The sequence below is a fragment of the Ciconia boyciana genome, chromosome 13 (assembly GCF_034638445.1).
Source record: "Ciconia boyciana chromosome 13, ASM3463844v1, whole genome shotgun sequence".
Taxonomy (NCBI): Eukaryota; Metazoa; Chordata; class Aves; order Ciconiiformes; family Ciconiidae; genus Ciconia; species Ciconia boyciana.
In genome coordinates, this window is record NC_132946.1 from 196,823 (window position 1) to 222,920 (window position 26,098).

Consider the following 26,098-nt stretch of genomic DNA (forward strand, 5'->3'; position numbering starts at 1 on the left):
AATGACTCACAGGAGCACAGCAATACAGGAAAGATGGAGGGATAGGGCTGTGGAGCTGGAACTGACAGAGTTCACACTGGGCAGTTTGTAAGATGGTGCTGCTCTGAGTCTGACCAACATTCTCTGTCCTTTGTTTACACAATGATCAAATTTAACAAAAGTAAACTAAAAAGAGCAAGCTTATTTCTCTTGTCTCTGGAACTACTCTCCGCCTGTCTGCTTACTTAACCAGGAAAAGATTTATGGCTTTGGCCATTGACTAATGGCAGTCTCTGGAAAAAAGATTGCTTTCACAGGCTAGGCTTCTGCACCTTTGAGCAGGAGTTTGCAGATCAATGATCTTAAGCCCTGAAGCTCAGGGCTGCGGGGAATGTTGAGCATGCCAAACATGGCTATTTGACGTTTGCGTTTTGCTTTGATGCATTTGAAGCCACACTGTGAAGACAAGCCATCCTAACTGAGAGGGTACAACAGGTTGAGTGCTGTATCTTAATGTTTGTGACTTGTTTGCTGCTCTTTCAAAATGAGTTTGTGTCAGTGCTGTGATACCTATACTGTTGAGAAACAGGCAGTCTGATCTTCTTACCCCTCTTGAAATGAGCATGCAGATGACTAAACAGCAGAATGTCTGACAGAGATACAGCTCCTGTCGCTTGTTATTGGGAACACCAGTACTTCACCAGAGGTATAGCTATTGGGTGGGCACTAGCAGAACTATACTGGTGCTCACATGCTAGACACCATGGGATAGCTCACCATGCCGGTCCCCCTTGGCTTTGCGAGCTGTAAGATACATCTTCACCGAGCAGCCTTCTTATCCCTTTTTCTGTTGGTGGTAGCAGCAGCACTGGCTTAGTGCTTTGGTCTGCAAACTAGGGAGAGCATTTAGTTCCTCCCTCTCCTACTTCTATGATGTTTTCAAACCAACCTGTACTAATGATTCATATAGTCAATGTTTTCTAAACTAAAGTTCTTTCCAAAGCTCTCAGACACTAACTGCTGAAAAATCAAAGTCTGCATTAATTCCTCTGCTTTATTTACTTCTGAATAATCATACAGTATTAGTTCTTTTACTTTATTCACTTTAAGGAAAAAAAAAAAACACAACCAAAAACCAAACCCACAACTAAAACAAAATCTTTGTCACAGAACATTTTCAACTACTTAGTGGCTTACAAGCATCACTTAAATATCTTCTGAAATTGTTTCCTCTGGCAAAACTCAACAGGAAGAAAAGAAAGGGGGAAATACTGGCCACTTTGTTCTGGTTGCAGATGATATACATAGCATGCACTCGGTAGTCCCAGGAAATGAAAGGCTTCACAGGCTTGACCAGAGCCCACATTATGTCTCCTCACTAGATGGTAGTTCTCTGTCTTCCACTGGAATGATATATATCACACTGAGAGGCAAAACTCAGCCTTAGAATAGTTCAGAGATTCTGCGAGAAGCTGTGAAAAACCATAGCTTGAACCTAATACCAGGCTCAAACATGACACAAAAAAACCCCAGACAACACAACCCCAAACCAAAACAAAGACACAAAGCAAAAGGACAGAAAAATGGGCTTTTATACATTGCTTTTCTAGAAAAATAGTAGTTTTTCATTGGCTGAATAAAAATGAGGCTTTCATTGTTCCAAAGACCTAATTGTAAAGCAGAGGCATTTTATTCTTTTTTTTCTAGCTACAATAACTAACATTTTCTATGGTACCTTTCCTCTTTGCACATTTTCTGTTTTATAAGTAGCTGCATAAAAGCAGAAGCAGCTCAAAGTTGTTAGAGTTTCACCTGGAGAACTGCTGATGCTGCAATATCATTTCAGCCCTTTAACCATCAGCCTGTCATCATCTCCAGATTCGGTTCTTATAGTCTTCCTGGCCTGGCCTGATAGATGTATACACCTGGTGTACCTTGTGATACACACAAGCAGCATCATCTTTGACTTTTCATTTCTCTCAAGTAATTTCCTACTACGTTTCCTTTTGCTTCTCTATCTCAAGTTTTGTGCTCTCCCTTCCATAGCCTGTCCTGCCACTCCTTACTCGTATCTGAATATAATTGTTCCCATTCTCCTTTTGCTAATATAACCAGCACAGAATACCTTGTTAACAGAACAAGATTTTATGAAACTGGTTCAATTTCTGTGCAGACATGTTCATAAGCAAGGGCTATCAAGAGCTGAGAGATTTAAGATACCATTGATCTGACAATTTCAGGAAGCATCCCTCTGATTCTGAAGATTTGAAATTTGGGACACTACATCAAGCCACACCAGGGGGTCTAAAATGTTGTGATCACCAAAATCCTTCAGGCATGTAGTCTTGTTTTACAGATTTTTCTTCTCCAGAGGAAATTATAGCAACTGTTAATGACAGTAACATCACATTCTTCTCCTGCCATTAGATTGTGGTATAGTATAAAAAGCAACCTTCAATACAGTTTTTACAAGATAAAAAGCACAAAGGACCAGAAAGGGGATATTTTTTCAGATATCAGAAAAGCCCTTTGCTTACAACACTGAAAACAAATCACTGCTGGCACTTCCTGTGGCTGTCACACAAGTTGGATGTGAACTCCTCATTCTGTTGCTGCTTTTCTCCCAGATGAAGACTTCCCACAATAGTTCTCTGGCTTAGTACATGTTTTTGGGAAGGGTCTCTCGATCTACTTTGTTACTTATAACTGAAATCTTTCTTTGCATTGTCAAAACTAATCAGTGCTAACAGTCACCAGAGATAAGCACTCCCAAAGAGGAGGGAATGAATGTGTGTGACCGTATGTATGCACGTGCCAGCTAGTGTGGATGCATGTGTACGCATCTCAGTACGCTTGCTAAAACTGTTGAGCCCTTTAAATCTAGGAGATGTAACTAAGACTCCAGGAATCTGCTTGGTGGGTAATCAATCATATATAGGATTTTCTGTGTCTGGGGCAGAAAGTAAACCTCCAGAGATTTGGCTCAGAAAGGCTGTACCTGTTGAGCAGACAGGCAAAGGACTCATCTCATTCTGGAGAAATAATAAAAGCCCTGGAGAGGCAGTGGGCCTGACCTGTTTTGTGATTAAATAACGCTTGTTTGTGCTATTCTTGCTTTTCACCTTTCTCCATTAGAGCAGCCCAGTCACTTAACTGTGGAATAAATTTTTGTTAAAATCAAAGCAGTACATGGGGCTTAGTTACTGCAAAATAAAAAGTTACAGCCATTCAGGATAATAAAGAACAAGGCCCACCGCCTGATTATCTTTAAATAGGGCAATTATAAATTCTGATGAAATCAGGAACCATTTGAAGTCATCAATATCATATTAAGAAGCAAAATTACCCTCTTTAGCAAAAATTGTTTATCACGGGTTTATGAAGAATCGTACATAGTTTTAAAATAATAATGGAGTTTAAATCATGGTTCAACACATTGCAAATATTGCTGCTTCTCAGTCCAGCAGGTGCTAATGTTCAGGGCAGAGTAAATGTTGGGTTAATCTGATTTGCAGGAAAGAACTATCTACCGAGAGCAGTGCAGAGCTGTTGTCTCACAAGGAAATTCGGAAAGCATCATCTTGCAGGGCATGGAGAGGCACATAATTCCAATAGCTCTTCTTGAGGAAAAACAGCAGGTCTGCTGCTGCTTCCTTAGACTAGGGGGCTGCTGGACTTCTGCTGCTGCCAGGAGGTTAATTTAGGGAACGGCATGGTCATGTGTCTCCTGAGACAGCAGAGATTGCTGGAGTCAGGCCTTGCCATGCCTGTAGGGGTAGTATTTGCTAGCCAGAGGAGTTGGTCACAATCTTCTTTTGAAGTACAGAAATTGAGGATTTATCTAAAAATGATACATGTTTGTAATTGTCTGCACAGTCACAATTTAAGCCACTTGGGAAGACAACTTTGGGAGGTGAGAGGACAGCACAAAGATCTTTGCAGGCATTATTCATCAGGGAAGGTCACTCTGATCATTCTGATGTTTGACAAGACTATTACTGTTGGAGAGCTTCAGTGGTTCAGCAGGAATCAAACCTCCTGTGGTATCATTGTCACACAAGGTACAATAGTCACTACTGCTGAAGGACACATTTGCTATCTCCAAAGATTCCTGAAGCATAAGGAAGTCACTCTTTCCATGCTGTGAGTGAGAGGGATAATACCTTCCCATGCCAGGGCTCTCAAGGTTGGCTTTCATTATTTTAGAGATTTTCAGGTCAACTGTATCATCAGCACGGTTTTGTGCAAGCAATAGTCCCAGCCTCACTTCTATCTCTTCTGCTCTTACATACCTGCTGGGGACATACTGCTGGCTTGGACCTGAGGCAAATACAAAGTTTTCTTCTGCAGCAACCAGATTTGTGCTTTCCATAGGTTTCAAGGAGATTGGGGAAATGAGTTCTTGGGTGTTTAGATCAGAAACTCCACCTGCAGTCACTTTGTTTGAGTTGCTGGCCTCTTCTCTTCTGCATTGGCTACAAGACTCATTGGGTCCAACCCAGTCCTGGTGAAAGAATCAATAAGCTCAGGATATTTTGCTTAGAGTTGGAATTTGCAAAATAACTGTTTGTTCTATGTGCCTTTGGCACAATAATCCAGAGGTTTCGTGCAAATCTACTTGGCAAAGTTAGAGTAATAGGGTAGAGAATCTAGCTGCTAATTTTACAAGATTTCACAACAGATTTTCAAGATGTTACCTCCAGAATATACAGCAAACTGCTTGTATTGCTTTCGCTTTGCAAAGGCAGGGTGCACTTTTCATGTTCAGCATGGATATGGAGTGAGTGACTAGAGGGGTTTTATTTCTAAGGAGAGAGAAGCTGGACAGAAGCTCTGATGGTGTAGCTAGTATGTGGAGGCAGGAAACTGAGAAACTATAAACTCCCAGGAAGTCCAGGACCATGTGTCAGTAACTCTGCTCAGGAACTAGAATGATTAATCCCAGGGGAAAAAAAAAAATCCTCCCCTCATGAACTGAGGGTCATAAGAAAGAAATGAAACTTATTTCTTACCTTAAAATTACCATTGTGCAAATTATAGAGTGGCTGAAAGAAAGCAGCTGGCGTGGGAATGTTAAAGCAGGAGAGGGTTTTTGCCCTGAAGCAAGAAAACAACACTTAAAATAAAAAAAACCAGACAATTTTTCTGTATTCTCTCTCAAAGATATAGCACACTGATTAGATGAAAGGCCCACACTTATGTTAGAAAGATTGCACAAGAAGCCCATTTCACATGGTTTCTGACATCTCATGCAATTGTTTGTCTGCCTCCTGTGCATGCATTTAATGCTTCTAGCCTGAAGCGCAGTCTTAAAAGTTTCTGAGGAATGCTATATGCCGCAAACTCAGTACTAGTCTATTACTCATTATGTGCACTGAGCTATTTATGCATTTGTTTAGCAACTTATTTGATCTAAACCACTGTTTCTGGAAGTGTTTTAGAGAGTTCTAGTTTCATTACATTTAGACAGAGAAATTCTGCCAGACATCCTAGTCCCTTTATTAGAGTCTATCGTGTAAAAATATTTCATCATATGGACTCATGTATTCTGTTTCTCTAAGAGTGACATGTATATGGAGCATAATAACGTATGTCAAGGCAGAAAAGGAAGAGGTAGGTGATTTACCTTCACTCTGCCAGCATAAAAAATTGCAGAGGATGGTTGAACCAAGGTTCTAGAGACACTTTTTTCTCTGTACAACTTGGTCCCAGAACCTAAGAAACACTGAATCTGAGTCAGTGTAGTGTGCCTATATTGGTATTTTACATACTGACTACTACCAGGCATGTCACAAGTAGCTTCAGATTGACAGCAGTTTAACCACCTTTATGGATTGCTGTGTACTTGCACTTTTAATTTATCTACATGAAACTTAACAAAAAATTTCCATGGGTTTAAATTTCTTTAACGCCAAGAGACCCTCAACCTTGAGCTTTAGCTTTAGCTGAGTTTGGGTGCCACAAAGGCACTTTGGTCTCCGTAAGGATTGTGTAGTGTGTCATTAACTATCATCAGCCAAGGAACATGTCATGTCCCAAGATTGTCAGAAGAGCTTTTGAAAACGATTGAGTCTGTGCAGCAGAAACAGGAAGCAAAAGGGATATAAGGACACTTGATTTACCCTCTTCAGGCTATAAAGACCAAGGGAACTTAATGAAAAACTATAATATACCTTGAAGAAAGCTTGCAGTTCCAAAATAAATAGAGTAGAGTGCCAAAACTCAGAGGAATGAACAAGAACGGCATAGTTCTGCTATTTAGGATCTTTTCAGACAGTTTTGGTACACCTAGGAAAAGAATCGGCACAAAAATAATTGATAAAAAGTCTGGAAGTCAAGACAGAACCCCAAATAACCAAGCAATGCAAATGAAACAGGCTGCTAAAGACCTCAAGGAAAGTGATTTGGCTATGAAAACTTGAAGGAAGCTAGTTTCAATTTGAAAAGCTTCTTTGTACCAGGTGTCTTCCTTTTTTTGGAACATGGGCATGAAAAGACATGAGTTAAGGTAAAAACAACATTCTTTGTACCTGCTCTTTGAAACACTGTTGTCTGGCTCCACTCACTCCACTGACTATGGTACGAATCCTCATTTTCAGAAACTTTGCAACGAACTCGTGCAACGTAAGCAATGCCACTGCGAAGCTCTGTGGCTTCAATTTCTATCTGTGGCAGTGAACTGGGTGGTGTCTTGTTCAATGCGATCTGCAAAGTATTACAAAGAATTTCTGTTAACGAGGCCGGGCAAAGGGATGGTCTTTTAAATACTCCCCCCTCCCCCCCTTTTCTTTTCCAAATCCTCTTTTCTTGGATGCAGGAAGAAGGCCTGCATGATGATGGACAACTTCTGAATGCAGGGTTCAGGAGAAGAAGATTTATTATCTTCAGTATTGATGTTTTATATAAAATCTTTCAGCCTTGATGTGGGAAACGAGAAATGCTAGGTTAAAACAGTCAGCTGCCAGAAGGCCCTGAGCTGAGTGACAAGGCAGTTGCGCCCAAAGAGCAAGGCAGTATCAGTGTGTGCCTCATCCAGTTACCTCCCAGGACATGCTGTACTCCTTATACTGCAACTCATATTGAAGAATTTCAACGAGGTACCAAGGCACACTCCACCATATCTGACACTTGCTGGCAGTGACGTTGCTCTGGATGTTCAAAGGTGGATCAAGTTTTACTGCAAATAGAGAGGTAGGTTTTTTCCACAATATTTGGGACATGAACACCACAGAAGGAGATGCGTGATACTAGGCTGACTAAAGTCTTGGAAGATAAAGCTGGGTCTAAAGAGTGATACTAAGACCAGCAGTAAACCAAATTAGCTTACAGGATAGGTTAGAACAGCTGCAGAACTGACATAAATTAATGATAACTCAAGTAGCCCCTGGGGATAGTCCTGCAAGCAAAGAACCACTCTGGATGTCATGTTCTGCTCTTCCAACATACCACTAATATAGACAGGCTCTGAGAATACTAGAGCATTTCTCTGAAGTACCAGGCCATGGGACATTGAATTAGATCTACGACTTTGAATCCTCATGACTTCATTTCTTAGCAAAAACAACAACTATAAAGGCAATCCAATTGTGCATTATCCATGGCACGAGAAAACATGATGCAGATGAGAAGTATACTTGAAAGGTGCTCCAGAGCCAGCCCTCTCTGAAGTCCTGGAAAAGTCAGAATGCAGAGACACTGAGGCTGCATCCTTACTGATGAAGTCCACACAGTGCACTCCCCAGGGATGGGCAGTCTGGCTTGTTTCCATTATTTTCACTTGCTGTCTTTGAGATGCCCTTTGTTAGAGACCATATCACACCTACCCCAAAGCTGCTAGACAGAGCCTCAGCCTGCCTGGTTCATACTTACTGTGCTTGCGGGGATTGTACTCTGGAAAGGTAATGTATGTGTGATTACGTCCAAAGAAGTTGCCTTGGAGAGAGACTCTATAACCATCTGTTTCCAAAATCTGGCTGGCTAAATGGATTGTGCAGTGGTACTGATTCTGCATGCTCGCTCTGGCAGTCAGTTTGCAGCTGGCGTTGTGGCCCTTTGACCAGAGGCTAGAAGAATAAAAGGGCTGAAAGTTTCTTTTAAGTCACATGATTAAGTGCTTTTCAGTTTATGGAAGACGGGTGGCAGCTTAGCACAGCACTGTGTTCTGGAAGAGCGTGAACCTCTTTAGTGCAGGCAGCAGAGAAAGCAATGCTAAACCTGCCTGGATGGCAGGGCTGAACAGGGAGGAAGGAGACACCTTCATAACCTCACTGCCGAGAGCACCAAACCTCCCAGGAGCTGCCCACAGAGCCCAGTACCTGCCCCCTGCTCCCTCTGAAAGTGAGAGGGCCGCTGTGTGTTGCTGCCAGGAAAGCAGCTGGTGTGGGGGGGTAGGAGTGGGTGGATAGTTAGTTACAAGTGCACAGCACAGAGCTAACAAGTTGTACATTAAAGCCTCTTTCGCTACGAACAAACCGGTACTGACAGCAAAACATGTCAGAGGTTGGTTTGTTGTCTGGGTTTTTTTAATATCCACAAGCTGAAGCTGAAGCACAGCATAACAGGATGAATGTCAGAAAACATCATCTTGGGGAAATAGCTCCAAAGAACAGTATTCTATTATTAAATTACCTAATGTAGCCATTTATTAGCATATTTTTCATGTTGCATGCGACCCCACCATAAACTAGGGATACCACAGTTTGCCAGCTTGGCACTTTTCCATAGATTTAAAATCCAGTATCACTAAGACTTAAGCTATTTTTGACTTAACCTTACCAGAATATATGAGGCATCTAATGTCAGCATGGCTTACCCTCATGTAATAGTTCACTAGTTATTGGTAGTCAAGACAACATATTACATAATCTAAACCCATTCATCTCAAATTAGCATATCACAATGCTTATTATCCTGTCACCTAGCAAACTATTCACCTGATTTCTTCTGTTAGAGGAAAAATTATTCACATAATATCCTAAAGCTGTTATTAAAGCTTATAACTCACTGGACTTTCAAAATCCTTTTGTGTGTATACACATATTAACTAATTTAGATTAAACCATGAGGGGTTTAATTTCTAGGCAACAAGACAAGAAGTGATTAGGAATTGATCAGGCAGCTTCATGTAGGATGGTCTCTGGAAGTCCTCAGATCATGGGGAGCGGAGGCTGGGATGGGAAGGCTCTCCGCGCTGAGGCCCCTGCCAGAAGGGGACACTGGCCGGACGGACTGCCCTGAGCTGGCATGAGATCACACAGCCGCGTGTGCTGGACCTCTGCTGCACCCCCCGAGGCTGCGGGCCCACAAAAGGGTGCGAAGGGAGCAGCTTCTGAGGCAGCCCGGGTGTGGGGCGATGAGGTGGCAGAGCCAGCTGTGCCACAGGTCTCCTGCGGTGGAAGGAGCAAAGCCTGCGGCCGGGCCCCATCTCTGCTCCTCTGCGCCATCCTGCCCATGCCAGGGCCATGGCTGCCACGGACAGCTCTCGGTGTGCAGCTCTTACTTGGTGAAATACAGGTGGAAAGGTCCGTCGCCCATGGGCTCCTCCATTGCCCACATGCAGCTCACGGTAGTCACGTAGTTATTCAGGCAGCTCAGGCTGCCAGGGAACTCTGCAGAGGAAGGAGACCAGAACTGCACTTGTGTATCGCCTGATGAGGCCTTGCTCAGTACATCAAATGCATTACTTGCTAGTGCTTCCTTTACTGACTTCTCATCTATCCTTCCTCATGATGTTCTTCCTCTCTTGTACCACACTTAACTGCATGATGAGTGTAAAATCTTAGGGCAGGGACCTTGGGCAGTGGCTACATTCTTTCTGCTGTCCAGCTTGCCCAGGATGTGCTCAGCTCCCTAGGCCTGGCATTGCCAGCCAGCTGTACTGGTTCCTGGGACCTGGGAAAGGGCAGTCACAACATCTTGTGTTGCATACTTTAGGGTCTGTGAATGAAAAATGAGTAGATGTGTGTGCCTCTCTTCCCACAGTGGACCTGTTCCAGATCTCCTCTTACCTCTCCCTCTCCCTCCACCAAAGAGCAGCACAGCAGTAATGCACAGCTGGAGGCCCAGCTGCCACACATCTCCTCCCATTCCAGACAGCATCTAAAACAGAACAATTGTTAGAAGCAGTTTTGTCAGTATTTGTACCAGCAGGTTGAAGCTTTAGCTACATGCTTCTGCCAGCCCTGACACAAGCTGACCTTGACTCTGTCAGACAGGGCACCAACTCAGCTATATAATTTCTTCTATAGGAACTGTTCTTCTCATGGCAGTAAATAGTACTTTGCACAGGAATCTAAAGTACCAGCTGTTTGAAAGGAAATCTTTAATTGCTGCCATTTGATCAGGGGCAGGGGGTGTTCCATCTTTCCTTCTTCCTGCATATTTTGGCATCTGGTTTATGACAATTTAAGAGCAGCAGAGAGCCACAGTGGGTTGGAACAAATGTTCATGTTTCCCCGTATCCTGTTTCTGACTAACCAAAACCAGATGCTGAGAGAAAACCATAGCAATAGAGAGAGCATAGATGTTCTTGTCTGAGAACGTTCTCAGCCTCCAGACATTTGCAGCTCAGGGGCCTCCTGGAGCAGACATAGTTTCTGCATATTCAAGGCTTCAGTGGATTTTTCTCTTGTGAGCTTGTCCATCAGCAGTAGTCACCTGCTGAAAGCCATCTACACCACAAACACTGCTGCCTGCCTTTAATGATGGTTCTCTTTTTTCCTTGAGGGAGTCGAGTAACTGGTCTTCTGCACCTCCCCTTTCTCTTCACTAGAGGAACACTTGCTTGACCTGCTGATGTCGCAAAACTTCTAAGGGAGCCTTTCTTCAAGCCACTTGGAGTTGTCCAGGGCCAGTGTGAAAGGGTTTGAGTTCAGGAACAAAAGCTGGGATAGAAACAGGTGTTCTAGCTTACAGATTTTTAGTTTTAGAAATTCACCCATTTCATATCTGAACAAAACTAAGACCTATCATAGTTTTCTCTCTCTCAGACACGCAAACACACATACACAAGAAGCTACAATTCCAGGCAGATAACCAAGTTGCTCATCTGCGGTGTGGGAATCTTGGGATCATATTTCCTTCCCACAAGTACTTCCTTGCCGTAAAAGAAAACTCCAAAAGACAGAAACAGAGAGAATAGCTGATAACACTCCTGGTCAAAGCACTCATCAGGGATATAGAATACTTAGGGCCTAGTCATTACCCCAATTTACTGAAAGGTTGTGTAAGGATATTTGAACTGTATCTTCTGAAATATGGAACACTATCTCTCTACAAGGTTATGCTGGACTCCCTCTTTCTTTTAAACCAGAAATTCAATTCTGTGAATTCTTTCCTGATGAAGTTTTCATTTAAAATGATACTTTTTCATTAAAAGTTTCCGATTGGATGATTTTCCAGCAAACAAAGTTTAATATGAAGAATCCTGACCTGATCTGCTCAGCAATATATGGGTTTTTTAAGATGTTTCCAGTTTGCAGTATTTGCCATTACCTTAACACAGCAAACAAGCCCAGCACCTCTGCAGGTAGTGTGCTGCTCTAAGGAGCCTGTGACTCGGGCTGGAACCCAGAAAACACAGAGTGAGTTTGTAGACAGAGACCACTAATAAGTATAGAAAAAACCAATCACTTGAAATATTAAAAAAATATTGGAGGAACAGTTTGTACTGCTTGACCAGCATAGACACGGAACTGAGCTCTAGGGCTGGGGTAACAAGAAGCTGTGAGAATGTTCTGTCTTGAAAGAGCTTGGGTTAGTTATTGCAAAAAAGGAAAAACCACCAAAATTTGCCAGGGTTTATGATCTCTCTTTCAGAAGAAGCTGGGGAAAAGGGAAAAAGAAGTGTCAGGATAGGAGAAACTCTAAGTACAGCATTAGCACAAGACCAAATGGGTGTAGCCTGGCTATAGAATAAGATCGTGATTTCTAACCAACAAAGGGTCTGAAGTAGTCTTGAATAGGAGTGAGTGAGAAAGAGCCTATGCTTAGCAAGGATTGTGATATTTCAATCATTAGGATTGTTTTACTGAAAGGATTAAATGATCTGATGGCTACAGTAGCGGGAGCTGCACTCTGTGACCAAGAGTATCCTTCCAGTCCCAGATTTCACAAAGCTGGACAGCAGCATCCACATATCAACCTCTTTCCTGTAATTATGCCTGCTTATGATGTCCCTTTTCTGAATTAAATAGTAAAATAATTACAATGTTTTGGAAACTGATCAAGAGAAAAGGAATCTTTCTGGCTTCCACTTCACCACCTCCTCATTTATGGGGTTTTTGTAAATATCCTGTTTTGCTGCAGACCTTCTTCAGAGTGGGGGTTGTCGAGAGGAAGTGTCACCATTAGCTGATTTTAGCAGAGGGAGGCTGGGAGGCATGAAGTCTCTCCTGCTTATCATTCTAATCAGGGTTGCATATGATCCTTGTGATAAATACAGTAAGACTGACTAAATATGAGAGAGCTGCATTCAGTAGAATTATACATGTGCTTACAAGAACTTGTTCGGGCACACAAACAAACACAGGTCCAGATAACTAAGCCAGGACAGAATATTTCCAGGTAATTGCTACTAATTTGATAAACTGTCCATCCCCCCCCAAAGTTCTTGGTTCATTTCTGCAATGTTTGAAACATGTCAGACATTTCCTGGCTCTCCAGATCACCTGGAAACAAATACAGCATGTTTAAATGCAAATGTGTGTGTTAGAAGCCATGAATGTTAGTCACAAGTAGGCCATGGAACACTGCATTCTGAAAGGCTTATCAGAAAATGATTTGGGGAAATAGCACATAACCAGCTGAACGAGATTCTGCAGTCCATTAATGCAATTAGAGGAGCTAACACAGACTGTGGGTGCATATCAATTAAAAGAAATGTTATTGCAGCTACATGTAGCATTCATAACACCATTATTAGTTCATTTCTTCTGTTGGGAGCCACACTTTAAACAAAAAGTTGCTGAAAAGATGAAAATAGTTCTGAAAAGGGCTATAAAAATGATTTAATCCTGGATAACTTTCCTCAGAAATTGACTAAAGACCAACTAAATATCTTAACCAAAAGAAAGGCTAAGCAGTAATTTCACACCAGCCATAAGTATCTTACATGGGGAATAAGATTTCAGGTAGGAGAAAAGTCTTTTTGTTTTTTAATCTACTAGAGAAAGATGGAAAGAATCCAGTAGTTGGACACTGAAGGTAGATACAACTAGACAGAAACAAAGAACAGAATTTGTACAATGGGGAACTACCTTTATTGCTGGAACCTCTTGCCTAGTCATATGATCCAAGACTTGTAGTCTATAAATCTTGGTTAGGTATCTTAAAAAAAACCCCAAACAAAAACCTTAGCTCAGATGGAAGTTGTGAAATTGATGCAGGACTTAGTTATAATTGTCTAAAGTGATCATGATAGTGTTCTCCTCTTAGCATCGGCAATCCTCAGCCTTGCAAAGGTAAACCTATAGTACATCCTAAAAAACAGGTTCACAAACAGGCCCTATCACTTCTCAGTAACTGCCAGACACTTCCCACTTAGGAGAAAAGGAAATAATTGTGCATTTTGTAGTGTTCAGGGGAAATACCAATTGTAAGCATAGAGACATATTAATGAGGTTATTTGAGTAATGTCTGCTGATGCTTGCAATAAGTTTGGCCTTGCAAGAAAATAGCTGCAAACTTTGCTAGAATCCTAGAGATGCTGCGATGCCTTTTCACATCTTTCATACTGTGGTTCAAGTCACTCAACTGTGGGAAAAGAATTGCCACGTTACCCTAAGGCAGGTTGAGCTGATGATAGCCCAGCCTGATCACAGATGAACTGTCTTGGCAAGTTCCAGAAGACAATGACTGCTTTGGTGAAATTCTCTTCCTCTTACGTAGGTCAATATGAAGGTTTTGATGGGCCTCATAGCAAAATGGACATGGTCAATTCAAACCTCAGCTCCTCTTGGTGCTGGACAGCAGATAGCCACAGAATGGGACAAAAATGAGACAAGTGCAAAAGCACTTTTCAATTTCACTGAGAATGGATGGGTGAAGGAATTCTTGGTGACATAGCAGGCATTCATCATTCTTCCCAGTGACCATCATGTCTGAACACTGCCAGTTCTTTCTGCAGCAGGAGGAAAGCAAGAAGCTGATTATCAAGCCAGGAACCAAGCAGAAACCAACAAGGTGCCAGCACCATTGCAAGACATCATCTCATTGGCATGCCCTATGTCCAGTGCTAGGAGCAAGGGCACTATTACAGCAGCTGGGGGAATGGTAGACAAATCAACTTCCTAGCCAGGCTGCTTGATGCTTTTTTTTGTTCTAAGGCCCAGTGTCTGCAATGCTGCTGAGTTACAGGTGAAGGCAGAAAAGCCCTGTGAAAACTGTAGGTATGGAAGTGTCAGAGGAAGGGAGAAGAACCACCTTCACTCTGCAGGGAAGAAAGAGACCAAATGTCTGAGAGAAAGCCCTGAAAAGATACATCAGGTATGCTGCCACCAATCTAGGTGAGCACCAGAAGCTAGCTGGTGGCCTCGCGTTCCCAGGTGGTCTCAAGCTGGTTGCAATGGTGTTTCCACCCTTTCTGTATGTTTCCAGGGCAGAGTTCTTCTGCCTGTTATCTGCTCAAGGAAATGAGGCCTTGCAGCCATGCCTTTCCCCTCTCCTCCTGTGGTTCCATCAGCTGCATCCATTTCCCAAAAGTCATTTCAAGACATTTTAACCAGAATTTGTACGACACAGATTTTCCAAATGCTCTCAACTGCTTATCTACAGAAAGACAGGTGATCGACTGTTATTGCTATATCTGTTTGCATTACCAGAAATCCATATTCAGAGTCCTGGCTAACGCCCATGTTCGAGGTCCAGTAGAACACTCAATAAAAAGATAGCCTTTGCTTTTAAGAATTTATAGGGTAAAATAAATTATTTGCTAGATACCACTGAGAGGGGAAGTAATACAAGAAGGTGACAGCACAGTCTCAGCATGTGGGTAGTCTAGGTATCGTCTGGGTTTTAGCAGCTCAGCAAAGCAGAGCTTTAAGGAGACACTTGAAGAGTGAGGTTGAGGTAGCTCAAGAGAATTGTAGGCAGCACCTTCAGTGTGTAAGCAGTAGCATGGAGGAAGGTTAGGAGGAGTTGATTTGATGATCTAGTGGGAGGTGGGAGCTGGCGTTGTAGAAAGAGTTGACCTTGATATGGAAGTGAGAGATGACAGGAGGACAAGGAGAGGCTGTCAGTGACTTTGAAAGTGGGGACAAGAAGCTCATGTTTGATGTGATAGAGAAAGGGAGATAGAAGAATTGTGTAGAGAAATATAATGGGTTCAAAGTGATGGACACAAAAAAGGACCTTTGCATCTCCAACCTTTGGATAACTACAAGTAAGACAAGATCAGCTTTACAAAGGACTGATAAAACATGAAACTTAAGTGTCATACAAGAGCATGAGCAAGGATTTTGTGTGGAGATGTGTGCATAAGATTCTTCAACATGCTTGAGTATCCTTTGACACATGTAGTGATATTATATGCCAGCCCACAGCAGACATCCAGGACTCCTAGGTTCTATCCCACCTTTGCCATCAACTTTTATACACAGTAGATTGTTCTGTCAGTGCAATTTTTCTTGTTGCAGCTCACTTGTATGGTCTGCTATGCTCACCTAAATCTTAGAGGAAGTCAGAAGCTTCAGCCTCTAATTTGGCAGTGCCTCTGAATTGTTCCAAAATGTGCTTAGCTTGCTCTCCCTCCCACAGCAAAATACGATGAGCGGTGCACAGCGGGAGCAGGCACAGCAGACCTGGACCCTTGAATACTCTGTTTCCATTCCTTATGTCTTAACAATTAGTCATAAATGACCTGCTCTCCCTTGGCCATAATACCTTTCCCCTTTGCTTCAATCTCTTCCAGAGGCAGCACCAACAGGCACTGAAGAAATGCAGGACACTGACTTGCACCTATGAAGTAAAACAGTGACAGGCAGTAGTGCGTCTGTACCAACATGCACATCCCTCCATCCATTAAGGTTAGCTCCGAGTGCACATTCTCCAGAGAGATCCATTGTGCTGCTAAGTGTGATTGTTTATCATGGGCACTCCTTCAATCATTCCTGCCTACAAGAAAATATTTTGTAGGTCCTTTAAGAAAAATTAATGATAGATTATCTGTGTCCTGAATACCTAGGCCTCTAAGCATATGTCTGACAGAAGCACGTCAAGTGCACATAGTAGACTCACATGACCAGCATGCAAACTGCTGGAGAATAAGGAAGAAGTAGTAGGATTTCCTCAGATTATCAGAGAGGATAATCTTTTTATATATATACCAGTCTTTTTCTCCCTTCATCTTTGGAGAGCCATTTTTCCACAATTTGATGCTCGTGAACAGCTATGTACTTTTAGATTTGACAGACTTGGATCCCAGAGGCTGAAAAAAAGCTGCTACAAAGGATGACTACTGCAATAAAGCGATATTCATACACACACATATATATACATACATTAAAAAAAGCATATTTTTGTCTGCAAAGTCCCAAACACTGAGGGCTTTTTTGTCTGGATTAATTTACATTCATCTGTTTCAGTCAGGGAGGAGTACCTAAAAATCATTTGTTCAAGATGGTCCTTCTTTCTAGCACAATCCGTATCAGAATTAACGCAATAGTGTGGTTTTGTGCTCAGCGATCTAGCAGAACAAAAATGCAAAGACCCTTCTGGTGGCTTTTTTGTTCTAGGTTCCTAGTACAAGAAACAATACAGAATTCCACATTTAGGTAAAGAAATTATTTGTCAATATCTTAGCTCAGTAGATGTATGTTATCGTTACTTACTGGCACGCATAGCACAGAAATATGTTAAACTGTCTTACCAGCTCAAAGGAAACTTCACTTTTTGCACTGCTTCTGTCCCTTGATAGCTTAGGCTGTGCGGTTTGATGATCAGGCAGTAGCAGCAGTGGCATAATAAAGCAGAGCTTACTGTGCCCGATTTTAAAGATAATCTCAAGAACCAATGAAAAACTGCTGAGATTATCAGATTGAGTTAAAGTAGCTGCATCTGCAATTACTCATTAGTGATGGAGAAACTGAGGAATTTCTGTTAAAGGGTTAACATTGAAAAGGCCAAGTAATTTGCTGAATATAAAAGTACCTTCTTGCAACACTTATATTAAAAAAGGCCAACAGAAGAGCTCTCTAAGTGACCTAAAGCCATTTCCTAGCCTTGTCCGAATGTGAGGTGAGACTGCTTCTGTCCAAGGCCTCCGCCCAACTGTGCTCAGACACCTGAGGCATCCCTGAGCTGCCCCGTCCTGTACTTCCTCCACAGCCTATTGCTGCATTGTGCTCAAAGGGGCAACTCTGGAAGCAAAGGCAAACAAGCATTGCAGTGCTTCCATGTTCAGATCCTAGAGTGTCCAAGGAACAGATCTTTCCACACCCAGCTGCAATGCTGCAGTGGTAGTGTAACAGTCAGGATCCATCAAGTCCGTCATGTACATGGGTCTAGTGCCAGAGAAGGGCAAGGGAGAAGCAGGCAAAGCACAGACTGAATAACAGTCTGCCAGTATTAGCTTTAGGGGCCAAGAGACAGGAAGACAGGGGCCATGCAGAAATGGAGACAGAGGTTTCCAAATTGGTACTACAGATTGAGTTATGGCACTTCTCCCAATACCTGCTTTTGGGTCTTCCCCATCCAGTAAGACTCCTGCCAACTCCGATGAGGCCCCATGGTTACCCATCTAAATGTATATTATGCTTTTTATAGTTACAACAATCCTGAACAGGAGCAGAAACAGAAAGCCCCTAAAATGCAAGCAGCCTTCAGAATGTCATTTAAGCAAATAACACCTGCTGCCTCAGAACTGTCCAGATGCCTGTAGTTCACCTGCTGCAGCAGAAAACATCTTGTCTCCTGTAGAGACAAATTGTATCCCTGTATCTTCCCAGCCTACTGCTGTAGGTCACCATAAAGACGCTACGGCTGTGTAAGACCCACAGCTTTTACCATATTCTGCCTACAGAGCAGACAGAAAAATCAGTACAAGAGTTCAGCAGCAGCTTGGCTCAAACGGCAAAGCACAAACTTCTTTTCCCAGTTTCCTTTCACTTTACTATTCCAAAATACAGAGTAGTATTTCTGACAAGAATATCACTGCTCTCTGCAAGTTGCCTTTTTTCGTACTTCCCCCATGCCCCAAGTGCCACTCAGCCGAAAGACCATTAACTGAACTCCTGCTCCCCAAAGGCCACTCAGAGGCCCTCAGAGCCACTCAGGTTTCTAGGACCCATTTACACCTGTCCTGCTGTCCCACAATTAGAATTATAGAATCATTTAGGTTGGAAAAGACCTTTAAGATCATCAAGTCCAACTGTTCACCTAGCACCGCCAAGTCCACCACTAAACCATGTCCCTAAGCACCCCATCTACACGTCTTTTAAATACTTCCAGGGATGGTACTCCACCACTTCCCTGGGCAGCCTGTTCCAGTGCTTGACAACCCTTTTGGTGAAGAAATTTTTCCTAATACCCAATCTAAACCTCCCCTGGTGCAACTTGAGGCCATTTCCTCTTGTCTTATGGCTTGTTACCTGGGAGAAGAGACCGATCCCCACCTCACTACAACCTCCTTTCGGGTAGCTGTAGAGAGCGATAAGGTCTACCCTGAGCCTCCTTTTCTCCAGGCTAAACAAGCCCATCAAGGGTTCCATCAGGTAAACGGTGTTTCTCACCAGGTGATTTGTTTTAAGTTGCATCTACCTTGAAGTTCTTTTTTTTTTTTTTTTTCCATTCAAGTGCTCCATTTGGGTAGACATCCACTGTTTGTCTACTGTCAACCCAGTAGCAAATGCGTATGTTCTGCTATCTCCTCTGGTTTTGGATCACTATAGAGGCAAACATAGTAAATAGGAGAAGCACCACATTACAGTGGAAGCTACTGGGACATGCAGCACTTGTTCTGTCTGCGCTGCGCTCCTTGGCTTGTACAATAACACACATTTTTGACCCTGAGATAGCCTCAGGTAGACTCATAGACTGGGATTTCTGTGTCTACCTGCTTCTATGCTTGGCTAGTGAACACACTGTTAGTCTATCAGAGTAGATGGACAGTACTATAGTCCAGGACCACTTCTGTACCCCAATCATGTGGTCACTCAAGAATCTGTGAGATTTGACCTCCCTCCTTTCCTCTGCTCATCAAGTCCTGCAGTAAAAGGACACTGGTTTGGTCAGTGCAACATCTTAAGTCCGCTATCATGTCCCTGATTGTTGTGAATACTGTGCAAAGTGCAGCAGACCACAGCCATCTAAGGGCTTTGTCTACATGGGTGGTGCTGCTGGCATCTTCTTACTACCTCATCCCACCGCTCAGTGTGCGACTAACCTCACCTTTGCAAGGTAGGCTGAAGTTAGATCACCTGGTTACCTGAGCATGGCAGGAGTGGCTAAGCAGATTCCCCTGCAGTGAAGGGCTTAGGCAGACTATTGCAAACTCTGTTCTTTTAAGCAGGCTTGCTTGGCCAAGCAGTTAAACATCAAATGCCTTTACCACAGTATTATCGTAACTCTTTCCTGTGCTTTACACTGCTGTTCAGGAATCTGCCACTGTGGGTTACTGAGGTCACGGAAGGGTGGAGTGAGACCTTTTCGAGACAGCTTGTTTGAGAGCAGGGGAGGCCTCCCAGAACCCAAAAAACCATGGACTTGCAATGCTACCAATGGCCCTGGCATTCCTGGGGAAACACAGTTTTTCCAAATTAGATATTGCTAGGTCAGGGACATTTGCAGTTTGCTGCTAGGAGCCACAGGAAAAAACCCACCTCAAACCCCTCCACATCCACAGTGTCGACAACTCATTGGCCAAAAGCTTAATTGTTACAGCTTGCTTCAAAGGGAACAGTCTCCCGTATTTTAATATCCTTATGCCACATATCAAAGCAAGCTCTTCTCTGCCCATGAAGTCTGCCTCCTAGGGTGACCAGGGGCAACTTCTAGCCCAACATAGCAGCAAACCACCACCTTCTACCAGATGTGCAGCTAGATAGCATAGCAATGACAGAAACAGCTCCTTCAGCAGTTCTGGGGCCAATGATACGAACAGAAATAAGGAGCGTGCAGAACTGAGATGTAAAACGGCCCTAGAAAGATAGGCAAGTTTCCCCTCCCTTAAGCAGCCTGGAGCCAGTTACCACAACGTAGTTTCTGAAGTGCAAATAGCTGCAAGATGAAGCTGCAGAATACCGTGTTACAGACCATCAGCGATGCTTCTGCCCAGTACACGTTCGCACAGACATAAGCACACTGCAAGCAGCCCTTGTCGGACAGTGCGGGGCAGGCCCAGCTCATCACCAAGGAAGTGGCGTTGGCTCTATCCTCTGCTGCCTCGTGGAGGGCGTGCAGGGAACTTGCAGCACAGCAGGGAGGATGCATAAGCACGCTAAGGCAATACCTCCCACGACTTACCACAGAATATGACAAGAAAAATGGAAAATAAGGAGGGAAGGAACCAAAAAACCCTGATTTTTTGGAGCAGCACCCACGAAGCCCCTGAGCTAGGGGTATATTGAGGGAGTAATAACAACATGGGCAAAGCTAAGCCCTATACGTTCAAAATCAACGTAGCAGAGACCATGGCTGTTCTGAACAATCAAACCAGGGATGTGGATGCGTAGAAAAACTCTCCCAGCACCCACCTGTGAAAGAAATGGCTTATCTTCATTACAGTGCTCCCTCTTGTTTAGGGAACTGTGGGGTTGGTTAAAGTCTTGGGTAAGAGATGGGGGAGAGGGAAGAGAGTTTATTGGTATCACAGCAACAACAGATTATTACTACACTGGAAACATACATCATTCACCACAAAGGTTCTCTCAGTATAAGATCTTCTGGAGCCAAGCAGTCCATGGGTTAGTAGCACTGCACCTACACAAGATGTGTCTTCACATTCAATATCAATATTACAATAACTTTTTAAGACAATCATCCCAAACAAAACAGAGATACAGAGATGTCAGAGGGAAACATATTCACAGTTACAGTGCAAATAGCAGTTTCATGGTTGGCTTTATTAGCTAGCAGAAATTGCTCAAACTTTGTGCTACTGACCTGTTAACTGCAGCAGACCAGGTCCAAGGCAGAAGATGGAGTTGCAGGCACATCCAGGTAGGACAACATTTCTGAAATTTCTGCATAATTCTAAAAGCTGCTCAATGTTTCAGTTAACGTGCTTGGAAAATGCTGGAAGAGATGCTCATTCAGTAGAAAGCCCGGGTAGCAAGAGTTTGTCTGGAATTATATGTGTTTTGAAGACTTTTCATTTGCAGACTCCACCTGGAAAGGCAAAGTCTTTCTGAAACCTGAGTTGTGTTTTGTCTCTTGGACATGCAGTTCTGTGATGATTATATGAGAATTGTTTTTGATCATACCCCATGGACAGGGCTGGGACCCTCCATAATTAACAAACTATTACAGCTGGGTTTAAAGAGCCAAAGATATTAGTAGGAAAAGTAACACCACCTGTGTTGTTTGGAAAAGTTAGGGGAACTTTAATGTAACAAACATGCTTGCCATGGGTTATGCTTCTAAGATTCAATGCACATCCAAAATCTCAAGTCATGTGAGAATAATTTAAAGTTTTGTACTCTTTATAAGGTTACTGTCAAAAAAATGTGCACATCTACGTAAGCTAAAGGGTAATGTTCAAGGTACAGTTGTTTTTTCTGCCATTATAAGGGGTGGTTGACCTAGGATTCTTAAAAAAAAAATAAATCAATTATGTCAAGTTTGAGACATTAACAGGATAAGTGGCAATAGAAACAGGCATATATTTCTATGGACCTAACAGTTTTCAGTTGTATGCAACAGAGCTCACACAAAGTAAACTTAGTTTCTTTTCTGAATTTTGCTAACACTTTGCTTCTGTCACAGTACGGAAAAGGCCCTACACCCTTCAAGGCAACATCAAGTCCTTAGTTTGTCTGTGTCCCATTGACAGGGCTGTCAGAACGACAGGAGACCCACTGCTTGACATAGCTCCGTGGAAAGTCCTCCCCCTCCTGCTCAAGAGGGATGGGCCCACAGTTGGTCTGACTGTTTTGCTCAAACTCACAGTCAACTGGACTCCCACAGTCCGAGTCCACAAAGCCACTGTCAATAGTGTCCAAATCTATGCAGATTATAGGGTAACTGTCACCAGGCCTTGCAATGGGAGGGAAGAAGTCATAGGAGCCTTCACTGTAGGAAACACTTTCACCATCAGGAGAAGGTAGAGAAGCTGGATTTTCCAAATCCCACTGATTAGACTGCAAGCAAAGGGCTTCTAGGATGCTCCCCATCCCTCCTTCCAAAGCCCCTTCTACTTGCTGGTGGGCTAGGACACTGGTACTCCTCAGGTGGTCTGTGGACACAGAGCCTGAAGCAAGTATTTTGTCCTGCGTGCTCAGGTCAGTCAGATGCAAGTCACTGGATATCTTCCTGTCTTCATCACCAATGTTAACCTTGGGGTAACTAGTTTCTTCAGCACTACTATCTTCCTTACTGGTATGCTCATGTCCCCTGTACACACGGTTACAGTTGTACTGGCAGTTACAAGGTGTAAATTCATCAGCCACAGTCACAGTATCAATGGACAAATGCCCATATGACTGGTCCTGAGTCCCACTGCTGCTGTTCACGCTAGACAGCAGGGACTGGCTATCCTGACCTGGGGCAGTCAGGCAAGACACACAGGGTTTGCAAGGCAGATCTTTTCTCAGCTCACGCAGCTCCTCCCGTGAGGTGCTGTTGGAAGGACGCATGGTATAAACTTCTAGGACTTCTGGAAGGACCATTCCCCATTCGAAGAAATCTAAGGTGATTTTCATATGGGATGCACCAACCCACTTCTGCATAAAAGGACATACAGTGGAAGAGGGAGAGAGAGAGAGAAAGAGGTTAGTATCATCAGGTTTGAGGTTCCACAGAAATGACCAAAGTTCTTATGCTTTTAGAGGCAAAGACAAACTTTAAAATCACTGACTCCTCCAAAATAGCAGGGTATGAGATGCTGTTACTACCAGACAGAGGCAGCTGCAGGAGAACTGACTCCAGTAATGGAAAATAATTAGCTCTGAGAGGTTTGCATGGCTTTGCAGTTTTCTCTATGCTGCAAAGAATGCCACTGCCCATAGCAGCACTCCTTTGTGCATCAGCCAGAGGTCCCCTCCCAAGCCACCAAGTCTCCCCTGTCCTCGTCCTGGACACTTCTTCTCTCAAGAAGGATGGTCAGCTTCTCCCGTTATGTGCTGCATCTGCACCCAACACACACATAGCCCTGCTCTGTCACTTCCCTCACCTCAGTTCCCTGGGAAGGGGGTCAGGGCAAGGCTTCTCCTGATCTTCTGTATGCAACCATGCCCCAGACCAGCCTTTTCTCTCACAGTGACAAGAAGGAAGCAAGGGTAGGCAGGGGATGGGGACCTCAAAGAGCTGTAACCACTGCCTGCTGCAGATAACACTTTCTCAGGTGATTAGGGAGTGCCACACATTGAATCTTGCCCTTCTGTATCACCATTAGTATTACATTCTGCCCTGTGCCATGCATTATCTCTGGATCACGAGCCCCTTGCATTCAGTCACATCTGGGAGTAAAGGCACCTCTTGGTGTCTCTGATCTAAGAACAAAGTAAGAGTTTCTGTTCTTTTTGAAGAAGTCACTGAATCAGACACTCAGATCATAGCAAACTTCAGGCATGTGTCACTCATGAATGCCAGTGAGTCCTGCTAGAGGATTCTGCAGTCCAGAGGCTGGGCACAGCACAGACTCAAGACCTGGTTCTGCTCCCTGGCTGACGCTTGCTTAATGGCTGAGCTGTGTCAAGGCTCTTCTAAGTGCACCGCCTTCTGCTGTGTATAAAACAGGTAACAATGCTAAGCTTCATAAACACTGTAAAGGCTTCTGACAGAGTGCTGCATGAGAGCTGGGTGTTGCCACAGCTATCAAACTGCCTTAATCGTAGCAGCCTCCTGTCCCAAACTGCACTCAACCTAACTAGACATGAGCAAAGCATTGGGGAAGAGAACAGCTTGACACAGCTTATTACCCTCTGACACAGAGCATGGAAAATTCTTCATTACAGCAGGAAGCACCAAGTCTATTTTAATTTATTTTTAACCTAAGCTACAAAGACCTTATTATTAAAGCTGTAATGGACAGAAAGGCACCTAAGGTGCAAAAGGCTATTTGAAGAAACAGGAAATCCCTTTCTTAGAACTGAGCAGGCAGAATATTTCCTATTCCCTCTTGACAGTTCTTTGCAAATTCCCACCCAACATGAATCTAAGGACCCATGTACACACAAGAGTAAACAATGTTCCTCTGCTTTCCCTTCTCTTTTTATGTCTTAACTTTTCCTCTCACATTTTCACTACTTCCTACCCAGTCCAGGACTGTTGTCTGCAGAGCATTACTATTGTAATTTGCTGATCATTATTCACAGACATAACCTAACCACTTGCTTTGACACAGGCAGGATGCAGTTGAATGTCTCTTATATCAATTGGTTTCTTGCCAGCCGAAAATGACGAGTCTGTTCACATATTAGTGATGTCACCACATCCTCTTGACACCCCCTGCCTGAGCATCTTGTGCTGTGGCTGTGTGGGCAACCACTGCAAATTTATTAAGTAGTAACTCAGCTTTACAAACCGAGGCTCATTCCCTTCCCAGCAGCACTGAACAGCCTAACTAGAAACTAGCAAGAATGTAATTCCCACAGAACAGAGAACCCCAGGGCTTCACGCTGAGAGGAGCATGGCTCTTGGCATGCAGGGTGCTTTCACTTCCACTGTGAGGGCTAGCCCGTGACTCTCAGGAATTCCCACGCTGAGTCCACCTGGTCCTGGTTCCTTTCCCTGAGAGCAACCAGTGCCACCTGCTTCACAAGAGGATGCAAGTACCCCTCTGGTGCAGAGATGGGAAGCCATAATAGGGCTGAAAGAGGAAGGCAGGAAGGAAGCAAGACAGTCACTGCGGGCTTCAGCTTGAATGGCACCCATCCAAGACTACTTGCTTAACCTAATTGCAAACATCAGCCATACAGCAGTGGGAAAGTACATGAAGATCATTAGGGCCCAGATGGTGTCCCTCTCCCAGAGGGTCTAAGAAAAAGCGGAAACAAAAAGCAGACACTGAAGTGTCTCTGATCAGTGCTGCTGTAACAACAGGAACTTGTTCAGAAAGAGGCAGTGATGTCTGCACTCACATGCCAGCACTTCTACAGTTTTATAATGGCATTGTGAGTTGCTCTTCAGCTTAATAAAACCATTATTTATGGATGCTCAATGATCTTTTGTATCCTGAGAACTCCAGCAAACTCTGCAGTCTCTGCAAACCATTTTGTCACATGAGGAAGTTTGGCTGGTGTTAAATGAGAAGAGAATTTAGGAGGGCTAGGCAAAGTTACTCAAAGACACTTCCTTCATAAGGAGGCAGCTGCACTGTACAGGAGTTATTTGCCCCCAAAGCTCTAGCCATCTTTCCAGGATGATATGCATAGCTATTGTCTGTACGAGTGACTCTTCAGAGAGAACTACAAAGCTTAACGTTGGGCTTGTGCCACTGCAGAGGCTGGAGTGGGAGATCTGGCTCTACAATGAAGTCTGCTCCATGGCCTTGATGGCAGCATGGGACTGGAGCTTTGGAAAAATCCCAGTTACTGTCCTGGTATCCCTTTGTCCACTCCCTTCAGGTTCCCAGGCTTCACAGATCACATATGAGCTCAGCTCACGCACTGAGACAGCACCTACAGGAAATAAGCAGCACAGACGTGACATAAAGGCCTTTGTGGCGCAGAATAGACACTGGAGAGCTCCGGTCCTTATATTTGGAGCCGTTTGGCATTCCCTTGAGATAGATTCCCCCTCCCACTGCCCTAATGAGAATCCCTTGCCCAGGATAGCATGATGGGCCTTTTAGTTTAACTTTGTCATGTGCTCCACTCACTTGCATAGCCCATTTATACCTTGAAATCTCCATTATGCACCAGGTAAAGAGGTTTGAAAAAGGGAGCAGGGTCTGGGATGCAAGCCATCTTCTTCCACAAGCTGGAAGAGAAAAGAGAAAGGCTTTGGAGTTAAGCACACATTACAG

The 26,098-nt window shown here is 43.6% G+C and overlaps 2 protein-coding genes across 10 annotated transcripts in view; both read right to left on the minus strand.

The window, feature by feature from the left end:
- Positions 1 to 1,114: 1,114 nt before the first annotated feature.
- Positions 1,115 to 21,183, minus strand: LOC140659158 (interleukin-9 receptor-like). The gene is made up of 10 exons (XM_072878443.1): positions 21,076 to 21,183; positions 11,473 to 11,540; positions 9,987 to 10,077; positions 9,479 to 9,587; positions 7,849 to 8,042; positions 7,020 to 7,156; positions 6,510 to 6,684; positions 6,153 to 6,267; positions 4,992 to 5,076; positions 1,115 to 4,483 (listed from the first exon to the last, which is right to left on the minus strand). Exons 3-10 carry the CDS (start codon positions 10,075 to 10,077, stop codon positions 3,932 to 3,934), a joined length of 1,458 nt encoding a protein of 485 aa, XP_072734544.1. The 5' UTR covers positions 11,473 to 11,540; positions 21,076 to 21,183; the 3' UTR covers positions 1,115 to 3,931.
- IL21R (interleukin 21 receptor) overlaps positions 20,762 to 26,098 on the minus strand; it is a 29,401-nt gene continuing 24,064 nt past the window's right edge. For all 9 annotated transcript variants that reach the window (XM_072878434.1, XM_072878431.1, XM_072878435.1 and 6 more), the window contains 2 exons: positions 25,971 to 26,052; positions 20,762 to 22,853 (listed from right to left, as the gene is read on the minus strand). In XM_072878434.1, coding sequence (XP_072734535.1) covers positions 21,939 to 22,853; positions 25,971 to 26,052 — 997 coding nt within the window. In that variant the 3' untranslated portion in view covers positions 20,762 to 21,938. The remainder of the gene's footprint in view (positions 22,854 to 25,970; positions 26,053 to 26,098) is intronic.